General features: G+C 40.3%; 1 protein-coding gene across 1 annotated transcript in view; it reads left to right on the forward strand.

The window, feature by feature from the left end:
• Window positions 1-20725, forward strand: part of fgfrl1a (fibroblast growth factor receptor like 1a) — a 68860-nt gene extending 48135 nt beyond the window's left edge. Inside the window, exons 4-8 of the mRNA XM_023398120.2 lie at window positions 7963-8040; window positions 11939-12241; window positions 15246-15418; window positions 15520-15700; window positions 16161-20725. Of these exons, the coding sequence (XP_023253888.1) occupies window positions 7963-8040; window positions 11939-12241; window positions 15246-15418; window positions 15520-15700; window positions 16161-16588 (1163 nt within the window). The 3' untranslated portion in view covers window positions 16589-20725. The remainder of the gene's footprint in view (window positions 1-7962; window positions 8041-11938; window positions 12242-15245; window positions 15419-15519; window positions 15701-16160) is intronic.
• The last annotated feature ends 4275 nt before the right edge of the window (window positions 20726-25000 follow it).

Raw genomic sequence — 25000 nt, forward strand, 5'->3', positions numbered from 1 at the left:
TGTGTGTGTGTGTGAGTGAGTGAGTGAGTGAGTGAGTGAGTGAGTGAGAGAGAGAGAGAGAGAGAGAGAGTAGGAGGACAATCTTATAGCCTGGTGACTCTAGGGGGATCTAGCATAAAGATCAGAGGAAAGTGCTTCCCAGCAGCGACCAAAGTATTTAAAATCACAATAAAATTAGGGCTGTAACCGATTATTTTCAATATTGGATCATCTTTTGAAACGATGACCACCTTCACCACAAAAGGCTGAGATCCAAGAAGGCCAAAACAATCAAATGTGGGGAAGATGAAGAATCTTTTTTATTTATTGATTGTTTTGTCAGAAAGTCAAAAAACTGTTGAAAAAGGTTAATCATAAATTTCCAGAGGACAAAATTTATATTCTCAGTCTGTTTTTTGTCCAAACACAACAGCCTTACACCCAAAGATACTGAATTTACAGTGATATAAAGCAGAGAGGAGCAGCAAATCTTCACATTTGAAGATCTGCAACCAGCACATTTCTGGCAATTTCGCTTGAGAAATTATCAAAATTGTTGCCAATTAATTTCCAGGCAGTCACCTTATCAATTAATCATCTAACCATTCTCCTCCCTAAATGACTTAATCCTTGAGCACAAAGGTTCATTCTCAACCTTGGAAATAGTAGTTTGAGAAAACATTTTTGTTTTCTGAGCATTTAGCTGTATCACACAGTCTTCATCAGTTTTTCCCTGTTTTCATGAATCTGGATCTGTTGACTGAGCTCAGCACGTCTGCTGTTATGATTTCATCAATAAAGCCTTTAGGACTTCTCACCTTAAGACCTCAGAGATCCTAAGAGACACAACTGAGCAGATTCCATTGACTGAAGAAGATTATTTGATGCAGTCGAAAACCCCAGGAAAAGCATTTGAAAATGACCTTTCTGAGAGTTTGGTTTCTTTTGTTGATATATTATCGTTATTGTTATTAAATTTCTGTATCACGACCCTGAACTCCTGGCTGATTCTCTAAAATATCAGAAACATCCTGCAGAGGCTTTGTCACTATAAAACCTTTTATTCATGTTTTTATTTGTTCTTTAGCAAATAAAGAAAGAACTGTTAACGTCCCCATTGATATCTGTCTGTTTGTACAGTCTGTCATCAGCGGTTTGGCTTGTTCCCAGTTGCATTAAACAGTAATTGTCCAGAGAGGATTACATGAGCTGCTAATTACATCTGAAACACGGCTGCAGACAGAATCACATTTTGGCTCTGGAGCTGCAGCATGTGAATCTAATCATTCATTACAACGACGCTGTGTGTAATGTTGCAAGATCTTGCAACAAAATGTTGCGACTGTGACTGGACAGAAAAGTATGTTTGGAACGTGGGGTCAAAATGCAGGACAACTCTGGCGTAATACTTTGTGAGAGAGAAACAGACAAACAGAGAGAGAGAGAGACTTTGGATGACTCTCTTTTTACCCCTCTGTCCTTGGTTTTGTTGTTTTCATAGTATCATTGACCTTACAGAGTTATAATGACAGTGTCAGTGTGCTTTGGTAGGGGGTCAGTGTGCTGACAGGCAAACCAACTGCTGAAGGACAAACTGTGTTTATTCTGCTGGTTGTTACAGTAGGCGGTTTGGAGCAGGATAGATCCAAGAAAAACTCTAAAGTTCATCTGTCTGATACACAAATTCAGTATTAATCATGTTATCCAAAGTCTTTTAAAAGTAATCCACAAATCTCTGTGGTAAATAACTGATTAAGACAACTTCCAACATCTTTCTGCTCATGAATATGAAGTGCATCATTTCCTGTTGGTTAAACAGTCTTCCTCAGAGTCACGCTACAGCAGATTTTTTGTAAAAGCTGCGATGCAGTTGTAACAGGCTGAATAACCATTGTCTTAAATGGAGATTAGCTTGTTGCCGCTGTTATTTACACTGTACAGCATTGCCTGTTTAGTGGTGTAGATTGGTGGAAGTTAAAAGAATAAAACTATTAAAAAAAAAATGGTTTGAAAAGTGAAAAGATTCAATCCGAGCTTTTAAGCTGTGTGGTTGAAAGGTTCTTTAAACAGACTACGTTTCCTGGAGAAAATAATGATATGATCGAAAGCTTGATGATTGATATGATTGTGATTGAAAGCTACACCTTCTAAATGGACCGTGTTGTGAGACCGTTTTCTCAAATTATGCTTCCAAGTCCAAGAATGAACTTTGGATCTCAGTAGAAGAATGAAGCTTACTGTGCTATTACCTGCTTAATTCATGCCTCATTTAGGTTATCAAGTTATCAAGCCAAATTGCAATCTATTTAAGATTTCAAGTTCATTTAAGGTCATTTCTGATCATTTACATAGCACGCAGTTGGGTTAAACCACAACTTTGCTAAAAACTGCAATCCCCTGCAATATTTAAAGCAAGTTAAAGGAAAAAATAAAGTCTCATGGGACCTGGGTTTAATAGAACAATGCCTCTTCTTCCAGTGTTATTTAAAACTTGTTCACTTGCGGTAGCTCCTGTCTGAACTGTGAAGTGAAACATCAAGTTTGGACAAAGTGTGAGGCAAGCTGTGCCTGCGTGAAGCCTGAAAGTGTACCGTGGTCATTTTTAGAGGACTAACAGTGGTTTACTGGGTTTGTCAGACACACAAGCTCACTGCTGGTTTTGGCCCTGATGCTGCTACAACCAGCGGTCAGTAGGAGCTGACACAGAAACATCTCTCTCTCCCTCACACATCAGCTTTAAGACACACACACACACACACACACACATACACAGAGGTTCTGTACACATATCCAGTGTCTCTATATTAAAACCTGGAAGGACATGACCCTTTAGGAAAACACTGGCCCCTTGGACACACTCACACATACAAACACACACACACTTGAACACACAGTGGACTGTTCGGACTCATATTTCTGAGCGTGCTCATGTCCAATCACTGCCTTTTCTCTACTGACCTGAAAGTAAATACAAGAAGGGGTTACACAAATATACACACACACACACACACACACACACACACACACACACACACACACTCACATAGGGGTACCCAGCCAGTGAATGTGTGAAATGTAGCGCACTGTTGAACCATTTCCCCCTGTAGAGTAAAAGAGAGAGGAATGAAAAGAAACAAAGAGATGGAAAACAGAAGTGTGACAAGAGAGAGAGACCACAAACTTTAGAACAACAGAGGTAAAGATTTAAGGTGTACAACACTCAAACAAGCAAATTATAAAAGGAGTGTGGCTGATATCTTTTATACTTGTACAAAGAGAGACGCTTGACACAAGGTTACAGAAATGCAAATGAAAGACTTTCAGCAGACAGTTGATGTCTTTCTAACCAGTGCCTCCCACATCCTCTGCAGGTCCCGTTCAGCTGCGACAAGAGAACGTGATGTAAAAATGAACATTAATGAGAAGCATATGATGATGCAAAAGATACAGTAGCACAAAAGTGTCTTGGTTATAATTTTGGTAATTTGGTTCTGTTTGCTGCTTGTTTCAGTTTGCATGAAACTGCACCTTTTTTTGGTCATAAACCTGTTTTTTGTTTTCTTGTTTCTTGTTGTTTCACTGTTGGTCGGTGCTCAGCACTGATGAACACAAACAACCAGAGAAAAGAGAACTGACACAGGGTTTGGCAATGTGACAACAACTATACAGCCATTGGAGATTTTTCTGCACTATTCATTCTGTGGCAGTTATCCCTTCAATATTTTAGGCCATTGCGATTGTGGACATGACTGTTTTATAGCAATAGTGGTTTCATATATCAATTTGATATAGCAATCTTGATTTTACTACTTTACAGGAGTAGCCAAACACAGTCCGGGTATTTTATCCATAAGCAGTTTCTCAAATGATTTTTCAGAAAATGTACTCACAGTGTGCATATCTATGGTACACTGTAAAATTACAATGACCATGATGGAAGATTTTATCCATGTGGCCCATCCCTTGACTGAAGAATAACCAAATGACTATGACTAATATGTCAACCAGAATTATAGCCAACATTTCCTTAGCTCATTACGCTTTTCAGGTCAAGGTTTGATGTTACATGAATCGCCACAAACTTGCTCATAGTACACAGCACATTACACATAGTTACTCAGAACAGACTGCTCTGCTGTTATTATGCTGCCTTGGGAAGTTCACAGCAGATGTGTCCCTGAATTTAAAGTGTTTTTCCTTGCACAACAGACATAAAAAAAAAAAATTAAAAATAGGTGATCAATTGATAGCAAATGTATATTGTGAACAAAGCTGTGTGAAACCTGTGTAAAAACCTAAATAACTTGATTCAAATGTGTCATATCACAATCTTATACTACTCTCCCTCATGTATGCATGACTGTGTTTGTCTGTGTGGACTTATCTAAATTAGCTTGTGCGCATATAGTGAGTGTGTATACGTGTGTGTGTGTGTGTGTGTGTGTGTGTGTGTGTGTGTGTGTGTGTGTGTGTGTGTGTGTGTGTATTGGTCGCTGTAGGTACGAGCCAAAGTATCTGGCCGAACATTAGAAGGTGGAACAGGATCAGAAGAAAACATTTTATTTATTGAAAACAGCTGAAGCCGGGAGGGAATGTGTTTTTTGCTCTGTGTGTTCAACTTGAAACAAACAGTGAAACAATAAGTCCACCACCAACCCTGCAACTCATATAACAGCTGAAGAAAGGTGTAAAACTAACTCTGCTGGCAGACTTGTTTTCTGAAGCCTGGATGTCGAACGTGCTGACAGAAATGTGATTTGTAGGTCTGTCACTGAAAAACTCTGCTACAGTTTTAAAAGGTGTCACATCCCAAACTTAGAATTATATATAAGTAAGGCAATGGCTTTTTCAGCAGGAGTCTTGGGTGACAAAGTGGTGCACAAGAGTATGGCGTTAATAATGCTATTGTAAGTCAGACCACACACATTCGGTTTGCTCTCACTGCTCCCTGAACATCTTTGGATGAAAGCTTCCTCTTTGAGTCATGAGCGAAGTGATAATGGAGAAGACAGCTGGTCGTCTGTGCGACATCATGTGTTTATAGTCAGACATTAACTCTGAAGTGACATCAATAGCCTGGTGAAGAAATTTTGCGCTTACCTTTGAAACACAGAGGCTCCTGTTTTGGTTATTTTAGGAGGCCCCTCTTTAACAGCTGTGTCTAAATATTATACATCTCACTTCAATGTCCTGCATAGAAAAACTCATCTTATGGCACCTAATCAACTTCACCCAAAAATGTCTAATTACTCACCTTCATGTAAGACAAAACTGGAGCAGCATTTTTGTTACAGTGTAGTCATGTGACTCTCATGTGCATGAGGTGTATGGAGACATTCAGTCCTTTACTGAAGTCTTTGCCGCTTGCTCTGATGGAGACAAATTTTAGGCTCTGCTGATTTGATTAAAGAAGTCACCTTTATCAGTGATGCAACTGTGCAGTACAGGTGCCACGTCAATAGCAAACACAGGTGTTTAAAGTAATTGCTGTTGCACCTATTGAGGCAATCAGATGTTTATACAGCAACCAATCAACATCGATCACTTGAACAAGAATGAAAGTAGAGACTGTCACACTATAAAAATGTGCAAGTAGTAGGTACACAATATATAGTTATGGTATTAACAGATCAGTAGCTTAAAGTATCTGCACTGGGATATAAAGAAATAAGGACTTAATTCTCAAGATTTATTTTGATTGACTAGTGTGCTCTTTAGTCCTTAGTACCTCAACTTACATAGAGGCTGGATGGAGAACATGTATCTCTTAGTTTAACTCTTTAAATTACCTGATATATTTGTGTATGTGTAGCTCATAGTGTTAACTTTGCCACATGCTAGTAGATTTTCTGTAGCTTGATGTTGGCTGTTGATTTCTCTCTCCATCAGTATCACAATATACAGTTTCTATATGTACAGTATATATGTTTTGAATTTGGGAAATACTCTGATACTTTGGATGTATGGCTGCATTGTATGGACAGTGGAAGCGGTCCAGCCCCCCTCTGTGAGAGGGTCTGTAGGAGGTCTGCCAAGAAAGGTTTACAGGCTCGCACCAGGCCTGGGGGAGGGTCCACTAGCTGTTAGGAGTGCTAAACCATGTTCCCCCTTCAGATCAGACCCCCATGCCGCTCGGCTTCAAACGCGCTGCCCTTTCTCAGAACACGCTGTGCATGTGGCAGAAGGGGAGGGATGAAGGGGGAGTCATAGGGAGGGAAGGAGGAGTGAGGTTTGACGGGAATACCAGCACCTCAAGTTACCATTTAGTTAAATAACGCCAGAACACACGCACCCACACATGCACGGACACACCCACACAGGAATTCATATCACACACGCAAAAATACACACAGACACACACATTCAGGGCCTGCACCACTCGGCCTGCCTCCTATTAATACCAGCCCTGAGGATGCAGGTCATGCCTTGTATTTTCATTTCAAATGCGCCTTTTATTCCATCATCCAAATAGTGATGCTTTAAAGACATTTGGCGCTGCATTAAACAGTCTGGGCCTTCTAAAAATCCACACACAGACCCGTATATGTACCAGCATGCATGATAAACATATCCATTTACAATTACAGGCACATTCTCATGCACTTTCTGCGTGTGCTCCAAGGCTGTTTAGTCCATTTTCTTTCTTTCTATAACTACCATCAGGTTCTGGTTGAAGTTTCAGGTCCAAGCCAAGTTAACCGCACACCCCCCATGTATTTTGACAGACCTGATGTTGCACTGTATCAGCCCACCCCACCTCCCTGTTAAAGGGCCCCTCGGATACATTGGTTTCATCTTGAAGTGGTTCCTTGCGTGAAGGTCCAGACAGATGTTTGTATCTCTTTGGTAACCAATGGGAAGACATGCTGACTGAAGGAAACTGATACACCAGCGTGAGAGTCAAAGCAATATGATACTGTAGAGCTTCATTTAGACATACAGTATATAGTATGAAGGTATTCAAAAAAGAATTTGTGCTTTCTAGCATGTCCTCTTTCCCTGAAAGGTCATTTTGGGGAAAATTCAAATGTTTTCCCTTTTTAGATGTTTAAGACAAAAATGTATGATCATGCTTTCTTATTGGCATGAGTCGGGAATATATCCTTTTAGGATTAAGGGTAGAGGCATGATAGGGCAGTGGTAGCATTAATTTTACGGCTTTCATCACAAGTGATTTGCAGCAGCAACAAGTCTCTGGCGCAGCCACACTAATGGGCAGACATACTGTATCATATTATTTGTCATTTGATTTTCTGGTTTGACAAGAAATATGATGCTGGTCCATTGCTGAGAAGTTTGAAATGCATGGTGGGGTGTTGAGTGCAGAGTACTGGCAGCAAAGTCGGTTTGAAAGCCAGAGGTGTCAGTGCGTGGTGCAGTAATTGTTCTGTCATAATTGTCATACTCATGATGCTACTTCAAGATATACAGTAGCACCTCAGTCTCACATTTTGACCAGATTTTACATGCCACTTCAAGAAATCAAGCCACCAGTCTCCCTATCGTCAGCCTGCTTTTCTACCCACTGATCCAACCCATGTTTTCCCGCTTTTACTGTTAAAAAACTGTTCTTCAGGACTAAAAATTTTTGAAATGTTAAAAGTTATAATTAACCACTCCCTAGGCTGTATCAATCTGACTCCAATTTGCAAATTCTTGAACTTACGTTGAACAAACTCCACAGTAAAACAACAGATAAAAAACAGTCAAATTCATCTTAACTCCCATCCACCCCTCAGGCTTCGTGTCACTCCTTTGTGCGCATAATTAATGCATATTGTCTTATCTCACTAGAGCGACGGATGGGTGTAGAAATACTGACTTCATCAAGCCAGTTCACTGCTGACAACTAGAAGGAAATATTTTTTTGTCTGGTTCTTGGAGTTTGCTGCACCAGGATACTTCATAGAGAATATTATTCATGATCATCTATTAAGAAGTTGTTGATTCACTAACTTTTTGTCTTTCTCTCTACATCACCAGACGACTCCAGCTCAAGAGGTGGAGCAGGGACAGCCAATGGGGACTCGGAACACGCCCCAGAGCTGGCGGGGAAACTGGGTGAGCACCACGAATGTCTCTGGAAATGAGCAGGAAGCCTAGAAGTCATACTGTAGATACCTGAGAGTGTGTAACATTAAAAAAAAAATGCAGTAGCATATTGTACAATAAACACCTTGCAAACTGTCAGAGGGCAGAAGGTGAGGGTATATGCACACACACACACACACACACACACACACTGAAATACACACAGACACACATCAGAGTGGTTGTTTGCGTAGATAATTGGCTCTGACAGAGCGGAGAACTCTCTGTTTGTATGAGGTGTGATTTGTTGGGACCCCCTTGGTCTCCCCTGGACTCCTGTCATGTAACTTAAGCCTCCTTTCTTTGCTTGCTGTTATCCTTTTATACAACTCCTTTTCCTCCCCCCTGCTTTCTTTTCTAAAACATTCTTTCTCTTTATCTATTTGCCTCTCTGTGCTTACACACAACCAGACAGACACACTCACTGCTTTGGCTGAGGCAGTGCTGAGAACAGCTTTAGCCCTCCAGTCCCATTATTTACAGTTTATTCAGACCCCTTTATTTTTTTCACATTTTGTTATGTTTATTATGCTAAAAAAAAATAATTTGTTCCCGCAACAATCTGCAGTCAGTACCCCGCAGTGACAAAGTGAAAACAAGTTTAGAAATTTCTGCCAATGTATTCAAATGAAAACTGAAATATCTCATTGACATAAGTTTTCAGACGCTTGGCTGCGACTCAGATGTCATGATCATCTCTGAGATGTGTCTACACCTACCTTGAACAAGCCAGAGCTGTCTCCCCCCTCCCCCATTTCCTGTCTCAATGCTAAGCTATGCTAACTGCCTCTTCCATCCATATTTGACGCACTGACACAAGAGTGGTATCAACCCTATCATTTAATTCTCAGAGAAAAAAACATCAAACTGTTTGTGTTTGTGTTTAACCCAGTCCGAGGTTTTAATCCTGACCAAAATATTCTCCTTAAAGCAAAGATAAATATAATCCTCATTCTAACGCTAACACCCTCACAAGTCCTCACCTAAACTACTCAAGTCAGAAGGAGGAAATAATAAGTCTCTCTCTCAAACACACACACACTCTTTTACTCTCTCTCTCTAGCACGCTGTCTGATCAAAGGCGGTCTGTCAGAGGGTCAGTAGTATTTTTACACTGTGAAGTGTGGCGTTGAAGTGGCCCCTGAGACCAAGAACAAGCCTGCCCTTTCGCCCGTTATGACTCTCACCCGATCCCCTCTTCCTTCTCTCTATCACCGCTGTCTCAGTTTGTCCTCACTACTCTTCTCTCTGTTGTTCTTTCTTTCTACCTCTCCGTGTGCCCTCTCTCTTACCTTTACTTTTGTACTTTTTTTATTGTTTTAACTCGGTCTCCTTCTCTTGCAATCTGTCAGTCTTCTCTATGTTTTAACCTTAATATGAACTTCACTCTTTCCCATTCCATCTGTTTTCTCCTGAACTTCTGTTTGATTTGGTTCGGCTTAGACATTATAAATCAATTCATTTCAATTGCACTTTACTGTATTTTCTTCATTCTCGAGCCTCATCTTTATCCAATCCAGTTCACTTCGGATCAGCAGCACTTTGCTTTGGCTCTTCTCTTATCAGTTAACTTTAGTAGAAACAAGTGCAGTTGAATGTGTGTCATGATAGTCAGACATTGCCAGAACATTAAACTATTAATCATTGTCTCCTGCTTCTCCTCCTCTCTGTTAGATGTATTGACTCAGTCTGGTCACAGTTCAGCTGTAGTCCAGTAGCTTTTCTCAGACTCATGGGGGACGAAGGCGAGACTTAAAAGCCTTTCGGGTATGTTTTTTTTGCCATCCTGCCCAGCTTCGGGTCGGACGGCAGAGAACTATATTCCGCTGAGTAATGCAGCCGTAGTGAAATCTCCGGATTTGAGCGCGCAAACCCATCACATAACTCTCCCCCGTTTGTTTACCCAGAGCTAGAATAATAACTGTGTCCAAAGAAAGAGACGCAACTGCAGTAGTTTCAGGGTGATTTATCGCCCAGTTGATGGCTATCTGCTGTGGCTGGAACATGAGGGCTGTAAAATCAAGCGCTCCTGTGAATGATTTCCTCTCCTCCCTCTCTGCTGGATAGTTGTTGTTTTTTTTCTTTTTTCCTCTTTGATCTGTTTTAACTGCTCGTTGATTGTTGCGTTTTTTTATAAAGAGGGATATGTGTGTATGAATAGATGCATGGGGTTAGTGTCTGACCATTTTATTTATTCGTAAGGAGGAATATGTATCTCTGAATGGCCAGATGGGGTAGCAGTCATGCATCTGTATGGAAAGGATGTGGTTGTTTGAATTGGTGTATGATGTTAACTGGCCATTTTATGTTTTGAAAGAAAGGATTTGCTTGGGTGAAAAGGGTGTTTTGGGCGAGTTGCCAGTCACTGTCTGGCTTTTTATGACTTGTGCACAAATATGCATTCAGGACCGGATATTTACAGTGATGTTACAAAGCTGTCCAGCAGGTTTCATGAGTTTTACAGTGAGCTCTCATGGAGGCATGATTTTTAGTTAAATATGTGGCTTTTTTTTAAGAGCAGCAGAGGCAAGAGGTGCTGGATCAGTGGAAAATCATGAATCTGGTGTGTGTCTGTTTGTGTACATGCACACTTTTCTGTGTTTGTGTGTGTGTGTGTGTGTGTGTGTGTGTGTGTGTGTGTGTGTGTGTGTGTGTGTGCATGTGTGTGTTCAAGGTCATGTGAGTAAGTCTTTTGTGTCAGAGAGAAGAGGAAGTGATTAAAACATTTTTCTTAAACAAAACAATTATGGTTTATTACAGCAAATTAGGTTGTATATACCAAGAGGCACGCTGCCATATGTTGTTACAGCACAACATGGAATTCCTGGCACTGCCTGCGAGGATGACCTCAGCCTGTCTGACGCTCCTTAAACTGCAAATCTAAGTCTTGTATTCAGTCCTGAAATTCAATTAGTCTTAAAAAATTCTGAGCAGACTGAGGTTATTCAGTTTGTTCCTAATTCCATTTTTCTTGTTTACAAACTTCGTGGAAACAGGACAATATGTTGTAACAAGGAAAAACAGAAGCCTTTTGTATACTTGTGTGTAGATGCAGATTGTTATTACCTTCAAAGGAATGGATTTCATGGTGCATAATTGAAGGTTATGCACCAATGCTGAATATTCGTGGGACAGAAAATGTATTTGTAATCACATTAGTTGCCTCAGATGTCTGCATGCACAAACAAGTGCTCAGCCGATAAAACGTCAAGATTTAGAAGCAAGGAAACAACAATGCACACTTCATAAAGCCAAGCAAACGTACGTATAGTATCAGTGTGATTGTAGAGTTCAACAGCTCCTTGTTCCTTCAGTCCTTCATCCTGACACCTTAAATTATCTGAAAACAAATAAAAAACAAATTAAACAAATAAAGTTTTTATTTCTTTAATAGCAAACATTGAGTCTGTGAAGTAAAAGACTAATATAACCTGGAACACAGGAGGCTTGAAACATTTCTGAACCCTCCCTCTGTGTCACAGCCTCTGCAGATAATGTGGCTTTGATCGCTTGTTAGGTCTAATAAAAGTGTCAAATAAGAATGTGATGTATTCCATGATCTGTTCTCCTTTCACTGGTCTGAAGAACAGAACAGTGCTTGTAAATATAAAACTGCTCTTTAAACCATTTATCTCGACTAATCACTTCTTCTGTTCTCTCCTGTTATGCCCTTCTTTTTTCCACATCTACAGCTGTCCGAGGAGCAGAAAGTTATTTATATCTTTAAATCAATATTTTGGTGTTGAAGTTGATTTTACATTAAGCTCCAATAATCTACAAGTAGCTAATAACAGTACAATTTATTTTCCAATAATAAATCTATGCCTAATTAAAGTTTCGATTTCCCCTCCTCTCTTTCCACTGGCAGTACGTCCACGTTTTACCCAGCCGGCAAAGATGAGGAAGCGCGTCATTGCTCGCCCGGTGGGCAGCTCAGTGCGCCTGAAGTGCACAGCGAGTGGTAACCCTCGCCCCGACATCGTCTGGCTGAAGGACAGTCGGCCGCTGGTGGACGAGGACTCTGGAGCAGGAGGAGGTGGAGGAGACGGGAAGAAGAAGAAGTGGACTCTAAGTCTGAAGAACCTGACGCCGGAGCACAGCGGGAAGTACACCTGCCACGTCTCCAACAGAGCAGGAGAGATCAATGCCACCTACAAAGTGGAAGTCATACGTGAGTCAGCATGATTTATAGTCCATATATATATATATATATATATATATATATATACTGGCTGCTTCCCAAAACAGCAACAACTGTGCATTTGCATTGCCAAAAGGTGATGGCATGAAACCTTTTTCAGCATTGATAAAGGTTGGTTGAAACTTAATGCTAGGAGAAATCGGCCCAGTTGATGTTCAGTCCCAGATACACAGAGACTTTCCATACTGGGATCAAAAGAGAAGTAATCTTATCGTAAGCAGGGCAAGGAAATAATTAATTGCAAGTAATTTTCTTACTGTATTTACATACGTTGATTAAACGATCCCAACTCAAGGTCCACTTGCAAGTATTTTTGTAGATTTCAACCATACTGTATCACACAGTCCTCATCAGCAGATGGAGTAATTCCATGTGATTACATACTTTAGGTCTTTTTGTGTACGTTCCAAAATCGGTTTCTTTCTTTATTTGCTTGGGTGAATTTTTGATGAAGCTCTGTAATCAAATATTTTTGGAAAAGGGAGGGAGTTTTGCTGTTATGATACCATGTGTTATTTATGTATTTATTTACCATGTAGTATTTATGCTGAAATGGCTTTTTAAATGTTGCATTTAGCAACATGAGATCAACCCAAAGATAATCAGTTAACACTGATGTAAAACAAAGAAATCGTCACATTCACTGTAAGCTGCTTGAATGTCTAAGGGTTTCGTGGTTTGACTGCATGTGGTCATTTCATGTCCTGACACATCTGAAAGTACATTTTTAGAGTTGTGGTGTGTGAGTTGTTGAGTGTTGCTGCTGGTATATGATATACATATACATATGCCTCTCACCCAAACAATAACATACATTATGCTGTACACAGTATGTATATTATTGTTTGACTGAGAGGCCTGTCTGAATAAATGGCAGGGTTGGAAATGGGTTTCGTTTCCATTTTGACTCACAATACAGAGATTATGTAGAATGTCTATCATATGATCATGAGCATCATAATTAACTTTTCAGATGTTGAAATGATTTGTTGGCAAAGTATTCAGTCTTTGCTTTCATAAGGGATCGCTCATTGTGCTTGGAAAGTAGCTGAGTATAGATTTCCATGTTTGAAGAGAAAAACACATGAAGACAACGGTCAGTCATCAGCAGATTTCTCTTACACCGACCGTCTAATGCTACAAACCTGCAGTTACAAATAGTAATTGAAGATAATTTGGAAATCACGATTGTGTTATTCTGATTGAATTTGACATTTAGACAGCATCAGAGATTATGTTACATAACACGTTTTTAAAATTGGATCCACAAACGTGACCACAGCGAGAGTGTCAACCAAAATTTTAAACTGTAATCATAAATTAATCGCTGTTTGTCATTAATTTCATAAAAGTATTTCAGTTATTGTTGTTGTTTGCAAAGCACAGCTACAGCCCAGATTCACCAGTGTGCTAGCACTTGAGTTGCACCAAGAATAGAAGTTTAAAATAGCTTTTAAAAGCCTCCTTTCACTTCAGTGGCATTTATTGATCACCACCAGTCTTGTCAGTCAAACATCAGTCAAGCGAGCGAGGAATGCTCAGCAGGCTCTTCAGAGTGGAAGGTGAGCCGAGCAGCTCCAGCTTTAGTCTAAAAAAGGTCTAGTTTTACTGTTGAGAGCGCAACGTGTGTTCTGATGAGTTGTGGGTGTTTTTTGATGAAGTAGGTTGTGTTGGAAAGCTGCAAGAAGCTGTTTGAACGCTGGGTGATTTAATGTTGAGCCGTTTGGTGGAGAGTTGGTGTTGAATTTGTGTGCGCGCACTGAACTGGATGTTACTGAGTGTTATTGCTCTGTTGAGAGGCTCAGAACGGCGCTCTCGCCTCTCGCTTTACACGCCACATCTGCGCTACATTAAGCTACAGCTGTAGTCTTTCCTGAAAGACATTTACGCGCTCACACATGTGCGCACACACACTCACACAAACACACACTGTCAGAGAGGAAGTAAATCAAGCTGCTGCTCGATCATGTTAAACGTGACAGTTTCTCGATCGGTAGAGATCGACTCAGCTGTCAGTCATTCACAGCTGCTAAAGAAAAGTCGAGATAAGGGACAAAAAAAAAACTGGAAAATTCTGACATATAAAATCCATAAACCGAGATTACTTGAGTATATTACAACAGGAACATGATTCTTAAACATGTTAAATTATATGATGGTTAAAGATGTGATTTAAATAATTTGGAGATTAGGTACATTAAATGCAGGTTATCCCGGCACCATTTGGCATCCCTCTATAGCATTTACCTACCACCTAAGATAAAAATCAATGCCCAAAGATGTCACACAACCTTTTTTCTTTTAACTTTTGTCTTCATGTTATCTGAATGAGTTCTACTGTTGTTTGCATTGTGGGTAGCCAATAGCCGTGCTTACCACAACAACAAAGCTAGCACTGCAAGGTGTTCTTAGGGTCTTAAACCTGTAACTTTTCACCATCACCCTATGAGCCTCCCTGAAAGTCATTGACAGTTTAGAAACCACAATCTTTTGCAACACTGACAAAACTGAGGATGTTTTTTAAATTCTGCTGAAGTTTGAAATAGCTGATGTCAAACAAGGGGAAAAAAATCAAACACATGTTCTCAGATTATGTTCCAGTGAGATTGCATTACCAGATACTAAAAAGGAGACTATTGAATGTCTCTGGCAGGTGTGTTTATTCTGCTGTATAAACTCAGAAAGAAAGAAGATAAGGGATCTGTTTGTGCATCTGCAGCAGAGAGGGAGGATGTGGTGGTGAATACAGCAGATACTGTGCAAATAATGCTTTCAAACCATGTTATATTTCTCAGCGCTGGTGCTCGGCTTCTTCCTCACTGTGCTTTTCCCCTGATTTAATTCTGATGACAGCTACATTCAACAAGTTTCCAAAATACAACAATCGAACCATCTTCTTCTGTTAAAAGTTTGACAACTGAAATATAATATAATATTTATATTAACAAATTAATGTAATACTTTCTTCCTGCAGAGCGTACCAACTCCAAACCCATCTTGACTGGTACTCACCCTGTCAACACCACCGTGGACTATGGAGGAACCACGTCTTTCCAGTGTAAAGTCCGTAGTGACGTCAAGCCGGTTATCCAGTGGCTTAAAAGAGTCGAACCTGGTGATGAGAACAAATTTAACTCCACCATAGAGGTACAAGCACATGTCCTGCCAAAAACACAGTTGTCTGGTTAACCAGTAATATTTGACTGAACTGATCTACAAACTTGCATTTTGTATGATTTCATTCAAAGGTCGGAGACCATCGCTTTGTGGTGCTGCCGACAGGAGAGGTGTGGTCACGTCCTGATGGGTCTTACCTCAACAAGCTGCTGATAACCAGAGCCAAGGAGGAGGACGCTGGCATGTACATCTGCCTGGGAGCCAATACTATGGGCTACAGCTTCAGGAGCGCCTACCTGACTGTCCTACCAGGTCAGAGAAAATAACAGAGAGAGAGAAATGTTTATCATCATGTGTGTTTATCTCTCTGGTTTAAAATACTAAAGAGTGAGATACATGAGCAGCGGGTTTGAAGAAAGGCGGTAAACGTAAACAGCTGTTTTTAGCCATTGTTACTAATGTAAATAGTGCATCATTCTACCTGTTTGGCTAACCTACATTAGCTGGCACTGGTTTGACAAAGTATACACCTCTGTATTAATTCAAAACCATTTTGATAATCGAGTAATCGTTTTAGTCATTTCCAGTCTGTCTGCTGGTATATGATGATAAACTGAACTCCCCAAAAAACCAACAAAGCTCCTTTTGTTACATCACCATAGCAATCAACACAACATCTATAGGAGTGTGTTACGTTAAAATCTAGACAGATGGTTGATATTTTCAGCTCTTTGTCCTTCCATTCATTTCCACCCATCTCGTTCTTTCACAGATCTGAAGCCCCCAATCAACTCCGTACCCACAGCAACGTCCCCGAGCCTGCCCTGGCCTGTCATCATTGGAATCCCAGCAGGTGTCGCCTTCATCTTAGGCACCGCCCTCCTCTGGTTCTGCCAATCAAAACGCACCTGCTCTTCTTCTTCCCCTTCTTCCTCCTCCGCTCTGCCTGCTGCTCAACGTCTACCTGCGGCCAACCGTGACCGAGCCTGCCCAACGCTGCCTCCTCAACCGGCCAACGGGGATAAAGATTGTCTTTCATATGAGGACTACGTTGCCCATCAGCAGCTGCTCCTGGCTCAAGGAGGCGCTGCATTGGCTCCGAAGGTCTACCCGAAGATCTACACGGATATTCACACGCACACACATTCGCACGTGGACGGGAAAGTGCACCAGCACCAGCACATTCACTACCAGTGTTAGCGGCGAGGCTAGCAGCGAGCTCTGGTGTTTTCACATTCAGCTCTTACATGAGCATGTTCCTGTGCATGCAGACTCAGTCACAACAGTCTGACATACAAAGCAAAGAACAAGGAAAGCCACATGCAAGAGACCGTTCAGATTCTGACACAGAAAAAGAAACATGGGATCATGCAATCCTTCCTCATTTTGCTGCAGCATATGTTGTGTGCAAATGGACTTACTCAAGACACAAACAATGAAGAATGTAAAGAGAGAAAAACAAAGATCTTTATTTTTAGCCAACCTGGGAGCCAATCCACTGCAATCTATGAGAGAAAAATCACAAAATGTTTTATTTCCTCTGTAAATGTATAAATCTCTCCCTTCTTGCTCAAAGGCCTTATTTGAAGCAACAATGAACTCACAGCTTCAAGGTAACTTTACAGCAACCCACCAATTTATCTGCCTCTGTTCTTTTTGTACTATGGATAAAACCACAACCTCCTCAGTAACAGTTCAAATACAGCTCGCTTACACTGCAAAGCTCCAAATATAGCTAGTCATGTATATAGTGGAATATGATTATATGGCATTTAGCATGCTACTTCATCCTGGGTAATCTATAAAGAACAATATAGCATGTGTGTAATGTAATAGCTTAATTTCAGAGTATATCTCAGGCGTCAGCCCAACTGAGCCATAAGAACCACAACTCAAGACAAACGCCACTGTATCCACACCCTCGGTAAAGATGAGGGCTGCTGGTTTTCACTTCTGCTGGGCCGACAGCTGTTCTGATAGATGTCCAGCTGCTATCTGGGTGCTGTGTGAAGAAAAAAAAAAAAGAGCTGATGTCAACCTCTTTTAATAGATTAATTTTAGCAGCAGCTACAATGTGATTTCTGCTACAACCAAGGACCCCCCCCTCCCCTCCCCCTCCAGACTGCGGTTTCAAAGGTAATCATTAGATTTCATGTACTGACTGTTTTCTTCCCAGAGTGGTGGCATTTCCTGTTTGTAATGTCTCCTTTTCGGCTTTGTTTGATGCATGCTGACTTCACAAGTGAGAGGGATGAAGGATATCGGTGCTGGTCATGTCATGTTCAACCTCTTTTAGCGAACAGCACAAAGGGATCAACAGCAATGCCTCAGTGTGAAATGGTGCCTTCCGAGAATTGTTTCCAGATTTCATGGATCACTCTGGGAACTTCGTATATATCGCAGGTTCTTGTTAATCTGTTTTAAGGGGCTTAAAAGAGAGAGACTTCAACTTTGCAACTCTGAAAACCCTCAGCTCCTCTTCTGGAGACATGTCTCTTGTTTTAATCTAAAGAAGTAAAGTCTTGGATAATGGGCTGCCGTCTCACCTGCAGCACCGTCTATCACCCTGATAAAGAAAATTGAAAATGTTGCAATCAACACCTTAAAGATACTTTAAAGGTAAAATAATGTTAAACAGCTTGTAACTGAGTGTCAGTATTGTAATTGTTAAATTTAGAGCCTTATATTGTGCAGAGAGTCTTTCATGTAGATGGATGTTGATCTAAAAGTATACAAACTTGTCTTGTTGCTCTACAATGGCAATGAGTTACAATAGTGGTCAAATAAGTATCTGTCATGTTTGAGTTTACACTAATTTTACCAACCAGCCTTAAGAGATTTTTAAATAATGAGATCTGACAAACATGTTTTAACTGGATTTACATGTGAATTTTATGCCGTTTCTCACTATTTGAGTACAATTTGATCCCCAAGGTTTCAATGTCAACCCCATGTTAAAGCCCCGACACACCTACACTGCCACAGGTGGTGCCACTTATTTTAACTATCTAGACCTCTCCACAGGACGAGGTGCGCATGCACAGACTCAGCTCGACTGATGTTTCCCTCACTCTTCTTTAAATGTTGATGCACTTTTCAGCGTGGGAAACGCAGCTGCTTCATCATTCTCTTTAATACAGTGAATTTGGTGAACTTAGGTAATGCAGTCCTAATGCAGTTCCTCCTGACTTCATCTTGAGCAGAGGGCTGATCAGCTAAACTGAAAACATCTGTGTGTTTGCACAGGGTCTGTTTGTCAGTGAGGTCATCAGCAGGTGTAAGGACTAAAGCAATTAGTACACAATATAACGATCCAAGGCTAAGACGTTTTGCTAGTCAGCGTCTGCTCAAGCAGGAGAGAGGAGATGGTGTATTTGAGACCCAAGGCAACAGGAGAAAGGCGTTAAAACGAATCAAGCCCATGAACTTGTTTTTTTTTTTTTCTTTACAAGCAGTAAAATCCAAAATCTAAAGATTACTTTTAAAACTGCAGCTGCAAAAGCATCAAAATCCCCTGTAAAAGTAGTAGGAGTAGAGTTTTACTTTTTCACAGTACAGCAGTTTGCTGGGTTTTCTTGTTGGAGGTGTTTAAAGAGACTCTGATCACCATGTTCTCTAGTTTGGATGACTTTTACTCTCAGCATATCATTGCATTATTGGTCTCAGTGCCCCTGGAGGTTGTTGGGAAGTTTCTTCTGAACCAGCCCATGATGAACTCGTTTAGACTGACCAGAACCTCCGTGAAAATAAAAACCAGCCGCGACAAACCTTCTCAGTACGCAGCCATTTGTAACAGACTTGCTCTTTCTCAGGTGTCCATCTTGTTGTTCCTGTGTGTGCTCATGACTCTGACCACTAAAGAAAAACTGTGTAAAATGATATCCTCAGATAAGATTTAGGTTTCAGCTGTTTTACATTACAGCTCTCTCTGAAAGCCACACTCGGCCGTGTGCATGCTTGAAGAAGTGGGGTGACTCTGTCCAGAGATGTTTAAACATGAAATAAAATGTGGGGAAATGTATAATTGTACTGTATATATGTGAAATATGAAAGAAAGTGTTGGCTGGTCATGTAGTTGATTGTATTTGTACTGTATTTAGTTACCGTTTCCCTCAGTAGGTCTCTCTTCAGGACATCTAAAACACAACGGTGAGAACTTTACAAGTGTGTTTAAACAACCGTGTGACAGGAAGTGATATATTGAGATCACCTGGTGAACTCAGTTACACATGTGGTCGTTATTCAGCATATATTTTTGCACATGACTCTTTAAGCTCAAGTTGGAAAATGTACAAATATATTGATATGGATAAATCATATATGCCCTTTTATTTTTTATAATACTCACTGGTACGCTGTTTAAGTCGCCTCAAGAAAATTGATTTGATACCTGTGAAGTTCTCTGTCTGTTGTTACTCACGGATTTAGCAAATATACAAAATATATCTGTTCTGATGCTTAAGTGCAAATTAAAAGCATACAAGTCACAGCAAGCCTCTCACCATATTGTCCTCATAATTCATCCTTCCAGCAGGTTCCCCCTCTTCCCCTGTATAAACCCACTAAAGTAAAGCATATGACAGCAAAGACAAAGTGTATTGTGCTGTCTAAGTGATTATTGTACAGCTCCAAAGGGAAACACTTTTACAGTATATGCCTCTATAGCAACAGCTTTAATTGAACATAGCATTTGAAATACTGAATTTGTTCTCTCCTTTTTGAGATGTTTTTCTTGTCCTCCCCATCTTTTCTCTTTTGAAACGTCTCCTGACAAAGTCACCCTGAACATCAGCTGGAGTTATTTCACTTTGAAGTTTTTCCTCTCTGTCCAACAGCAAGATTTTCTCCAGCCACTGCTATTTTTTTTTTTTTCTCACATGTAAGTTTTATGTGTCGAAGCTAATGGACTGCCAATAGACAGACTGTATATATGTGCACTTACCATTAGGATGTACATGAAAGGAAATTAGTGTTAGGTATTTTAGTGAGGATGCTTTGGACCATACCGTAACTCTGGCAACACATTGACCCACAAAACAAAACAATGAACGTGTGCTTCTAATTTATTTTCTTTTAAACGTGTTTGTTATTTTCATATAATTGGGCATTATACTGCATGAGTGGATTTTGTGTTATAGTCATAATGTAAGCTATGTGGCAAACACCATGTTCATGTCATTGTAAGATACTGTATTTATACATGCTGATGGAATATACGAAATTTTATCGATAATCTTTGTATCGACAATCTTGTACAGTCTATTATCACTTAGGATAAAAATGTGTTTTCTCTCATTGTAATCACGTTATTGGTGCCATTAAAAAAAGTCAAATCTCTGTGATACTGTCTTTGTTCTTAAAGGCTGCACTCAAATGTTTGGGGTTTTTTTTTTTTCGATGTCCCAGATCTGTCTGTCTCACTGCTTCAACTCTCCATCACATGGAAACAGACAGGGATTCCAGTCCCATCTAATACAAACCCTCACAGCACCATGGGACTGTCTTTAAGTGAATGTCTTTCTCTAAATAGTTGTAGCCCTTCAGTTGTGACGGCTGCAGCCGGCGTTTCATCTGTCAACATGTCTGTCTGCAGAGATGACAGACGGACAAGCGTTGCGTGCAGACGGAGGGTGTGAAGGCCCAGAGTCTCTCTGCCTCTCTGACTCATTTTAGGAAAGGAAGATGATGAAAGAAAACTGTTGAAAGGATGGGGCACTACAATAGGGTGGAGGGATGGCAACAGGGCAGGACATGAGAACAGAATAAGATGACACACAAACAAAAGTAGTAATTTCCTCGCTCTTCAGTGCGCTCTTCTCTTTGGATGAAACCCTCTCTGCCATGGTGTTTGCCTGCTTGACTGTGAAGCATTGCTGGACTTTGCATTGATGAAGCTGAGTATCTGCAGGTTTCCCTCCAGCATTGGTCTGTATGGAACACATCATCCAGCACAGCCTTACTTTGGATTGAGCAATTTGGCTTTCCAGCAAGATATTTTAACTCAGTATGAACTGAGGAAAACATGCTATAAAACATTAGCATTTTATGACCCTATCTAGTTGATATGCCTAATGTGTTGGCAAACAGCTGTCTAGTTACTCATCCAGCAGACACAGGGGAACATTAACGTGGGTTTGGGGTTGTGTTTCTGGCCACCTGGTCTAAGTTTAATATCCAAGCTTTAGCTCTGTTTTGGTTCACCAACTCCTGAGCAAAAATATCTGACTCTGCTAAATGCTTCTCTATAGACACTGACTGCTTGGTCCTGAGCGGGATGTGTAGAGTGTTTTCACTGATAACATCTGTCTGCTGCAGCTGGAAACAGGGTTAATGAGAGACTGAACCACAACTTTAATATTTCAGGCATCAGAACCAAAGAAATGAGCTGAATGAGCTCACAATGAGTTTTTCATTATATGCAGCCATTTGATCCATATGTTGATACAGAAAAATATATTGATAAGTTGAGCTTTAATGGCAGTCACTTCATACACATTGCATACACATCACATATGTTGTAGCTGAGGGCCCCCCAGACCCCTTGTGCTCAGTGGGACTGTTTGGTAATACGTCCATCCAGCCCAGATGTTTTACCTAAGACTTATCAGACTCCAGGTGTTGAGACCAATAAAGGTCCCACGAGGCAGTTGTAAGTTCAGTAACAATTACTGATATTTATGAATAAATAACAGAGGGTACTACGCAGGCATTTATGCACATGACAGTGCCAATTTGACTTTGCAGGAATCAATAGTTCAGCAGTAAAATTAATGGTTTAAACATCACTTTTCAGAACTAACAAAGAGCAGATGAAACAATAAATAAAAAGCAAGTCAGTGAAAATAAAGTCTGTCAGAAGGAGTTATAGAAGAAGTGAAAGTAAAGAAAATCTTCTCATGTTCTGTATTTGCTTTACTTCCCGTTGTCTCTGCAGATTTCATTTAAATTAGATCAGACATCACATATTGAATGGACAGAGATTGACCCATGTATAATTTCCCCTCATGTATTGGATGCTTTGACCAAAAATAGGATCTTTAATACACATATACAGTTTCATAACTTTCTGGATTGGAAGGTCAGAAATCGAGCGAAGCGGTCGAGGGGATATTGGACGTGCAATGAAACGGAAAAGAAGTTTGAGAAAAAAGCGAAGGAAAAAAGAACAATGAAAATATACAGAGAGGGGAAAATACCTCACAGAAATTTGTGGTTTTGAAATTTTTGCAAAGTCAACAGTTACTCATGAGTGTATGACCTAACCCAGGGATTTACAAATCCAGGAACCTGTGGATTTTCATGCATCTGGAAAGCTTCACTGGTGATAAATAAATAGCAGAGCAAGTGATACGAAAGATTTAAAGCTGTGAAAGATATATTACACTCTACATTTTTGTTAAGTGTGTGATTTAAGGAGGAAAAAAGACTTGATAGAAGATACTATACAAGGCAAACACTGTGTGACTTTCACGGTTTGTTTCCATCCTTGACATTCAACTCTCATTTTTTTTCTTATCTCAGAGATTAGCCTTTTCCTGCTTTTCTTCTTCTTTTTTTTTGGTGTGTGTGTTACTGGCTATCTCCTGAGAATTTGATTGACTTGAGGAGTTAGGGGGGAGGAAGATGACGGGGAGGACAGACGGAGGAGGAAGAGATGAAGAAAAGCAGGGAGGAGGAGGATGACACAAAGCTGAGCTGCTGACAGATGTGTTGAGCTCACTGCTGCTCTGCGCTGATGAGAGGAGATGAGAAAATGGAGAGGAGATCAGTGGAGAGCGTGGAAGTGTCGAAGGAGAGGGGAAAGAAATGTGCAGAGCAGGAAGGGAGGACAGAACGTCAGCGAGGCCTGATTCCTCTGATTTGTCACTTTTCCACACAGTTCCTAAAATAAAATTCACTGGTTTTTCAATGATAATTCTGAAGTTCTCTTTGTTTTCTTGGCATCTTAAAAAGAGTGATCTATACTTCCTGAAAAGCAAAATATTGAATGTTGGTGTATGATTCTGGTGCAACCCACAGTCAGTACATTATGGACTATGTATTTTATTTAACCTTTGTTTAACCAGGTACAGGTCTCACTGAGATTAAGGTTTTTTTTCCAAGAGAGGTCAGGCAAGGAAGTGAACATACAAAAAATATCACTCCAAGGAACCTGTTACACACAGGAGTGGAGATTATCCCGTTAAAACACATGTGCAGGTATCAAGTCTGAAGAGATTAGAAACAAAAACATATTTATTATATTTCATATCTGCCAGACTGATATGTTTCTCAGGACAGCCATGTAAAAGACAGATTCTTAATATTTATATAGTGAACATAATGGAAGTTTTAAAGGGAATGGACAAGAATTAATAAAAGTAATATTTTACCACAAAGGCTCAGCTGAATACAGTAATAATCAAGAAAGGTTTTCAAAGTTTATGTGGTTGGCTTCAAATATTCCTAAAGCTTTTGGGTCTATACAAGATTTCTATATAAATGATGTGAAAAGTAAAACATGATCATACTGAAGCATTTGCAAATATCTCATAAGCGACCAAAACAATACAATCATTTTGTTCCTTCTTTAAAGTTTAATTCACTCAACAAAATCTGTTTAAAATTCTGTAGTTTTGCCTGGATGTAACATGTGGCTGTCATTATTAATAATCAAATAAACATTTAATACACACTTACTTAATGTTGTTTTGCAGAGAGATGCCTAATGGGTGATGCATAAAAAGTTCCCTACAAAAAAAAAAACTGGGAAAAAAAGTCTTTGGCAGTGTTGCATTTTGAGTGAAAGTTTGAAACTTTTTGTGAATGAAAGCTTTTAGCCTCTCAGATCTTGTGGTTTTGCAGGTCTCTCAGTAACACACAGTATGTAACACTGTGTGACGGGCTGAGCAGAGGAGTGTGAAGATACTGAAGACATTCCTGAGCTGCTGAGATGCACGAAACGTTTCAGGAAATCTTACTAGTTTCGTCTATGTTTAGCAACATAAAACCTTTTTACACTTGTTTCGTTGAAGCTACAATTTTAGCAGAGGAATATCACAGATAGAGCAACATTTTTTTTTACAACCAATAGGTACCGAAGACACAGGAGGCCAGAAGTTAAGATTTTGAATGCAGCTGCTCCGACCAGTGATTATACATGTACCACAACTTCTTTTTGAGTAATTAAGTCATCACAATTATCTGTGAACATCTTGTCCATTGCCTGGGCAAATGTTTAGTCCTTTAGAGATTGCGGTCTTGCAGGACCTTTTGCCCGCTCGCGGAGGGGTCTGGTGTGCGGTTGGCTGGTTAAGAGGGTGTGAACCTGTGGAGGAGATTCCTGGAAGCTTGAGTCAACAGCAGCTGTGGTTGGTGATGAGGAGAAGCTGTCCAAAGAGCTTTTTACCGGCAACTGCCTTTTCACTGTGAAAGGAGCGCTCAGGTGAATGGAGTCAGTGACCATGAAGAGGCTCACACACACAGTCACACACAGACACACACACACCTGGGAAAAAACACACACACACACATATCTAGTCATAGAAATCCAAAAGATACCTATGCATACACACTCTCACCTGGAAAATAGGCTGACACTGTTTCATGATGTGCATATGTGCACACACACAA

This window comes from Seriola lalandi, unplaced genomic scaffold (assembly GCF_002814215.2).
Source record: "Seriola lalandi dorsalis isolate HSWRI2012SDOR001 ecotype SW California unplaced genomic scaffold, Sedor1 jcf7180002054972, whole genome shotgun sequence".
Taxonomy (NCBI): Eukaryota; Metazoa; Chordata; class Actinopteri; order Carangiformes; family Carangidae; genus Seriola; species Seriola lalandi.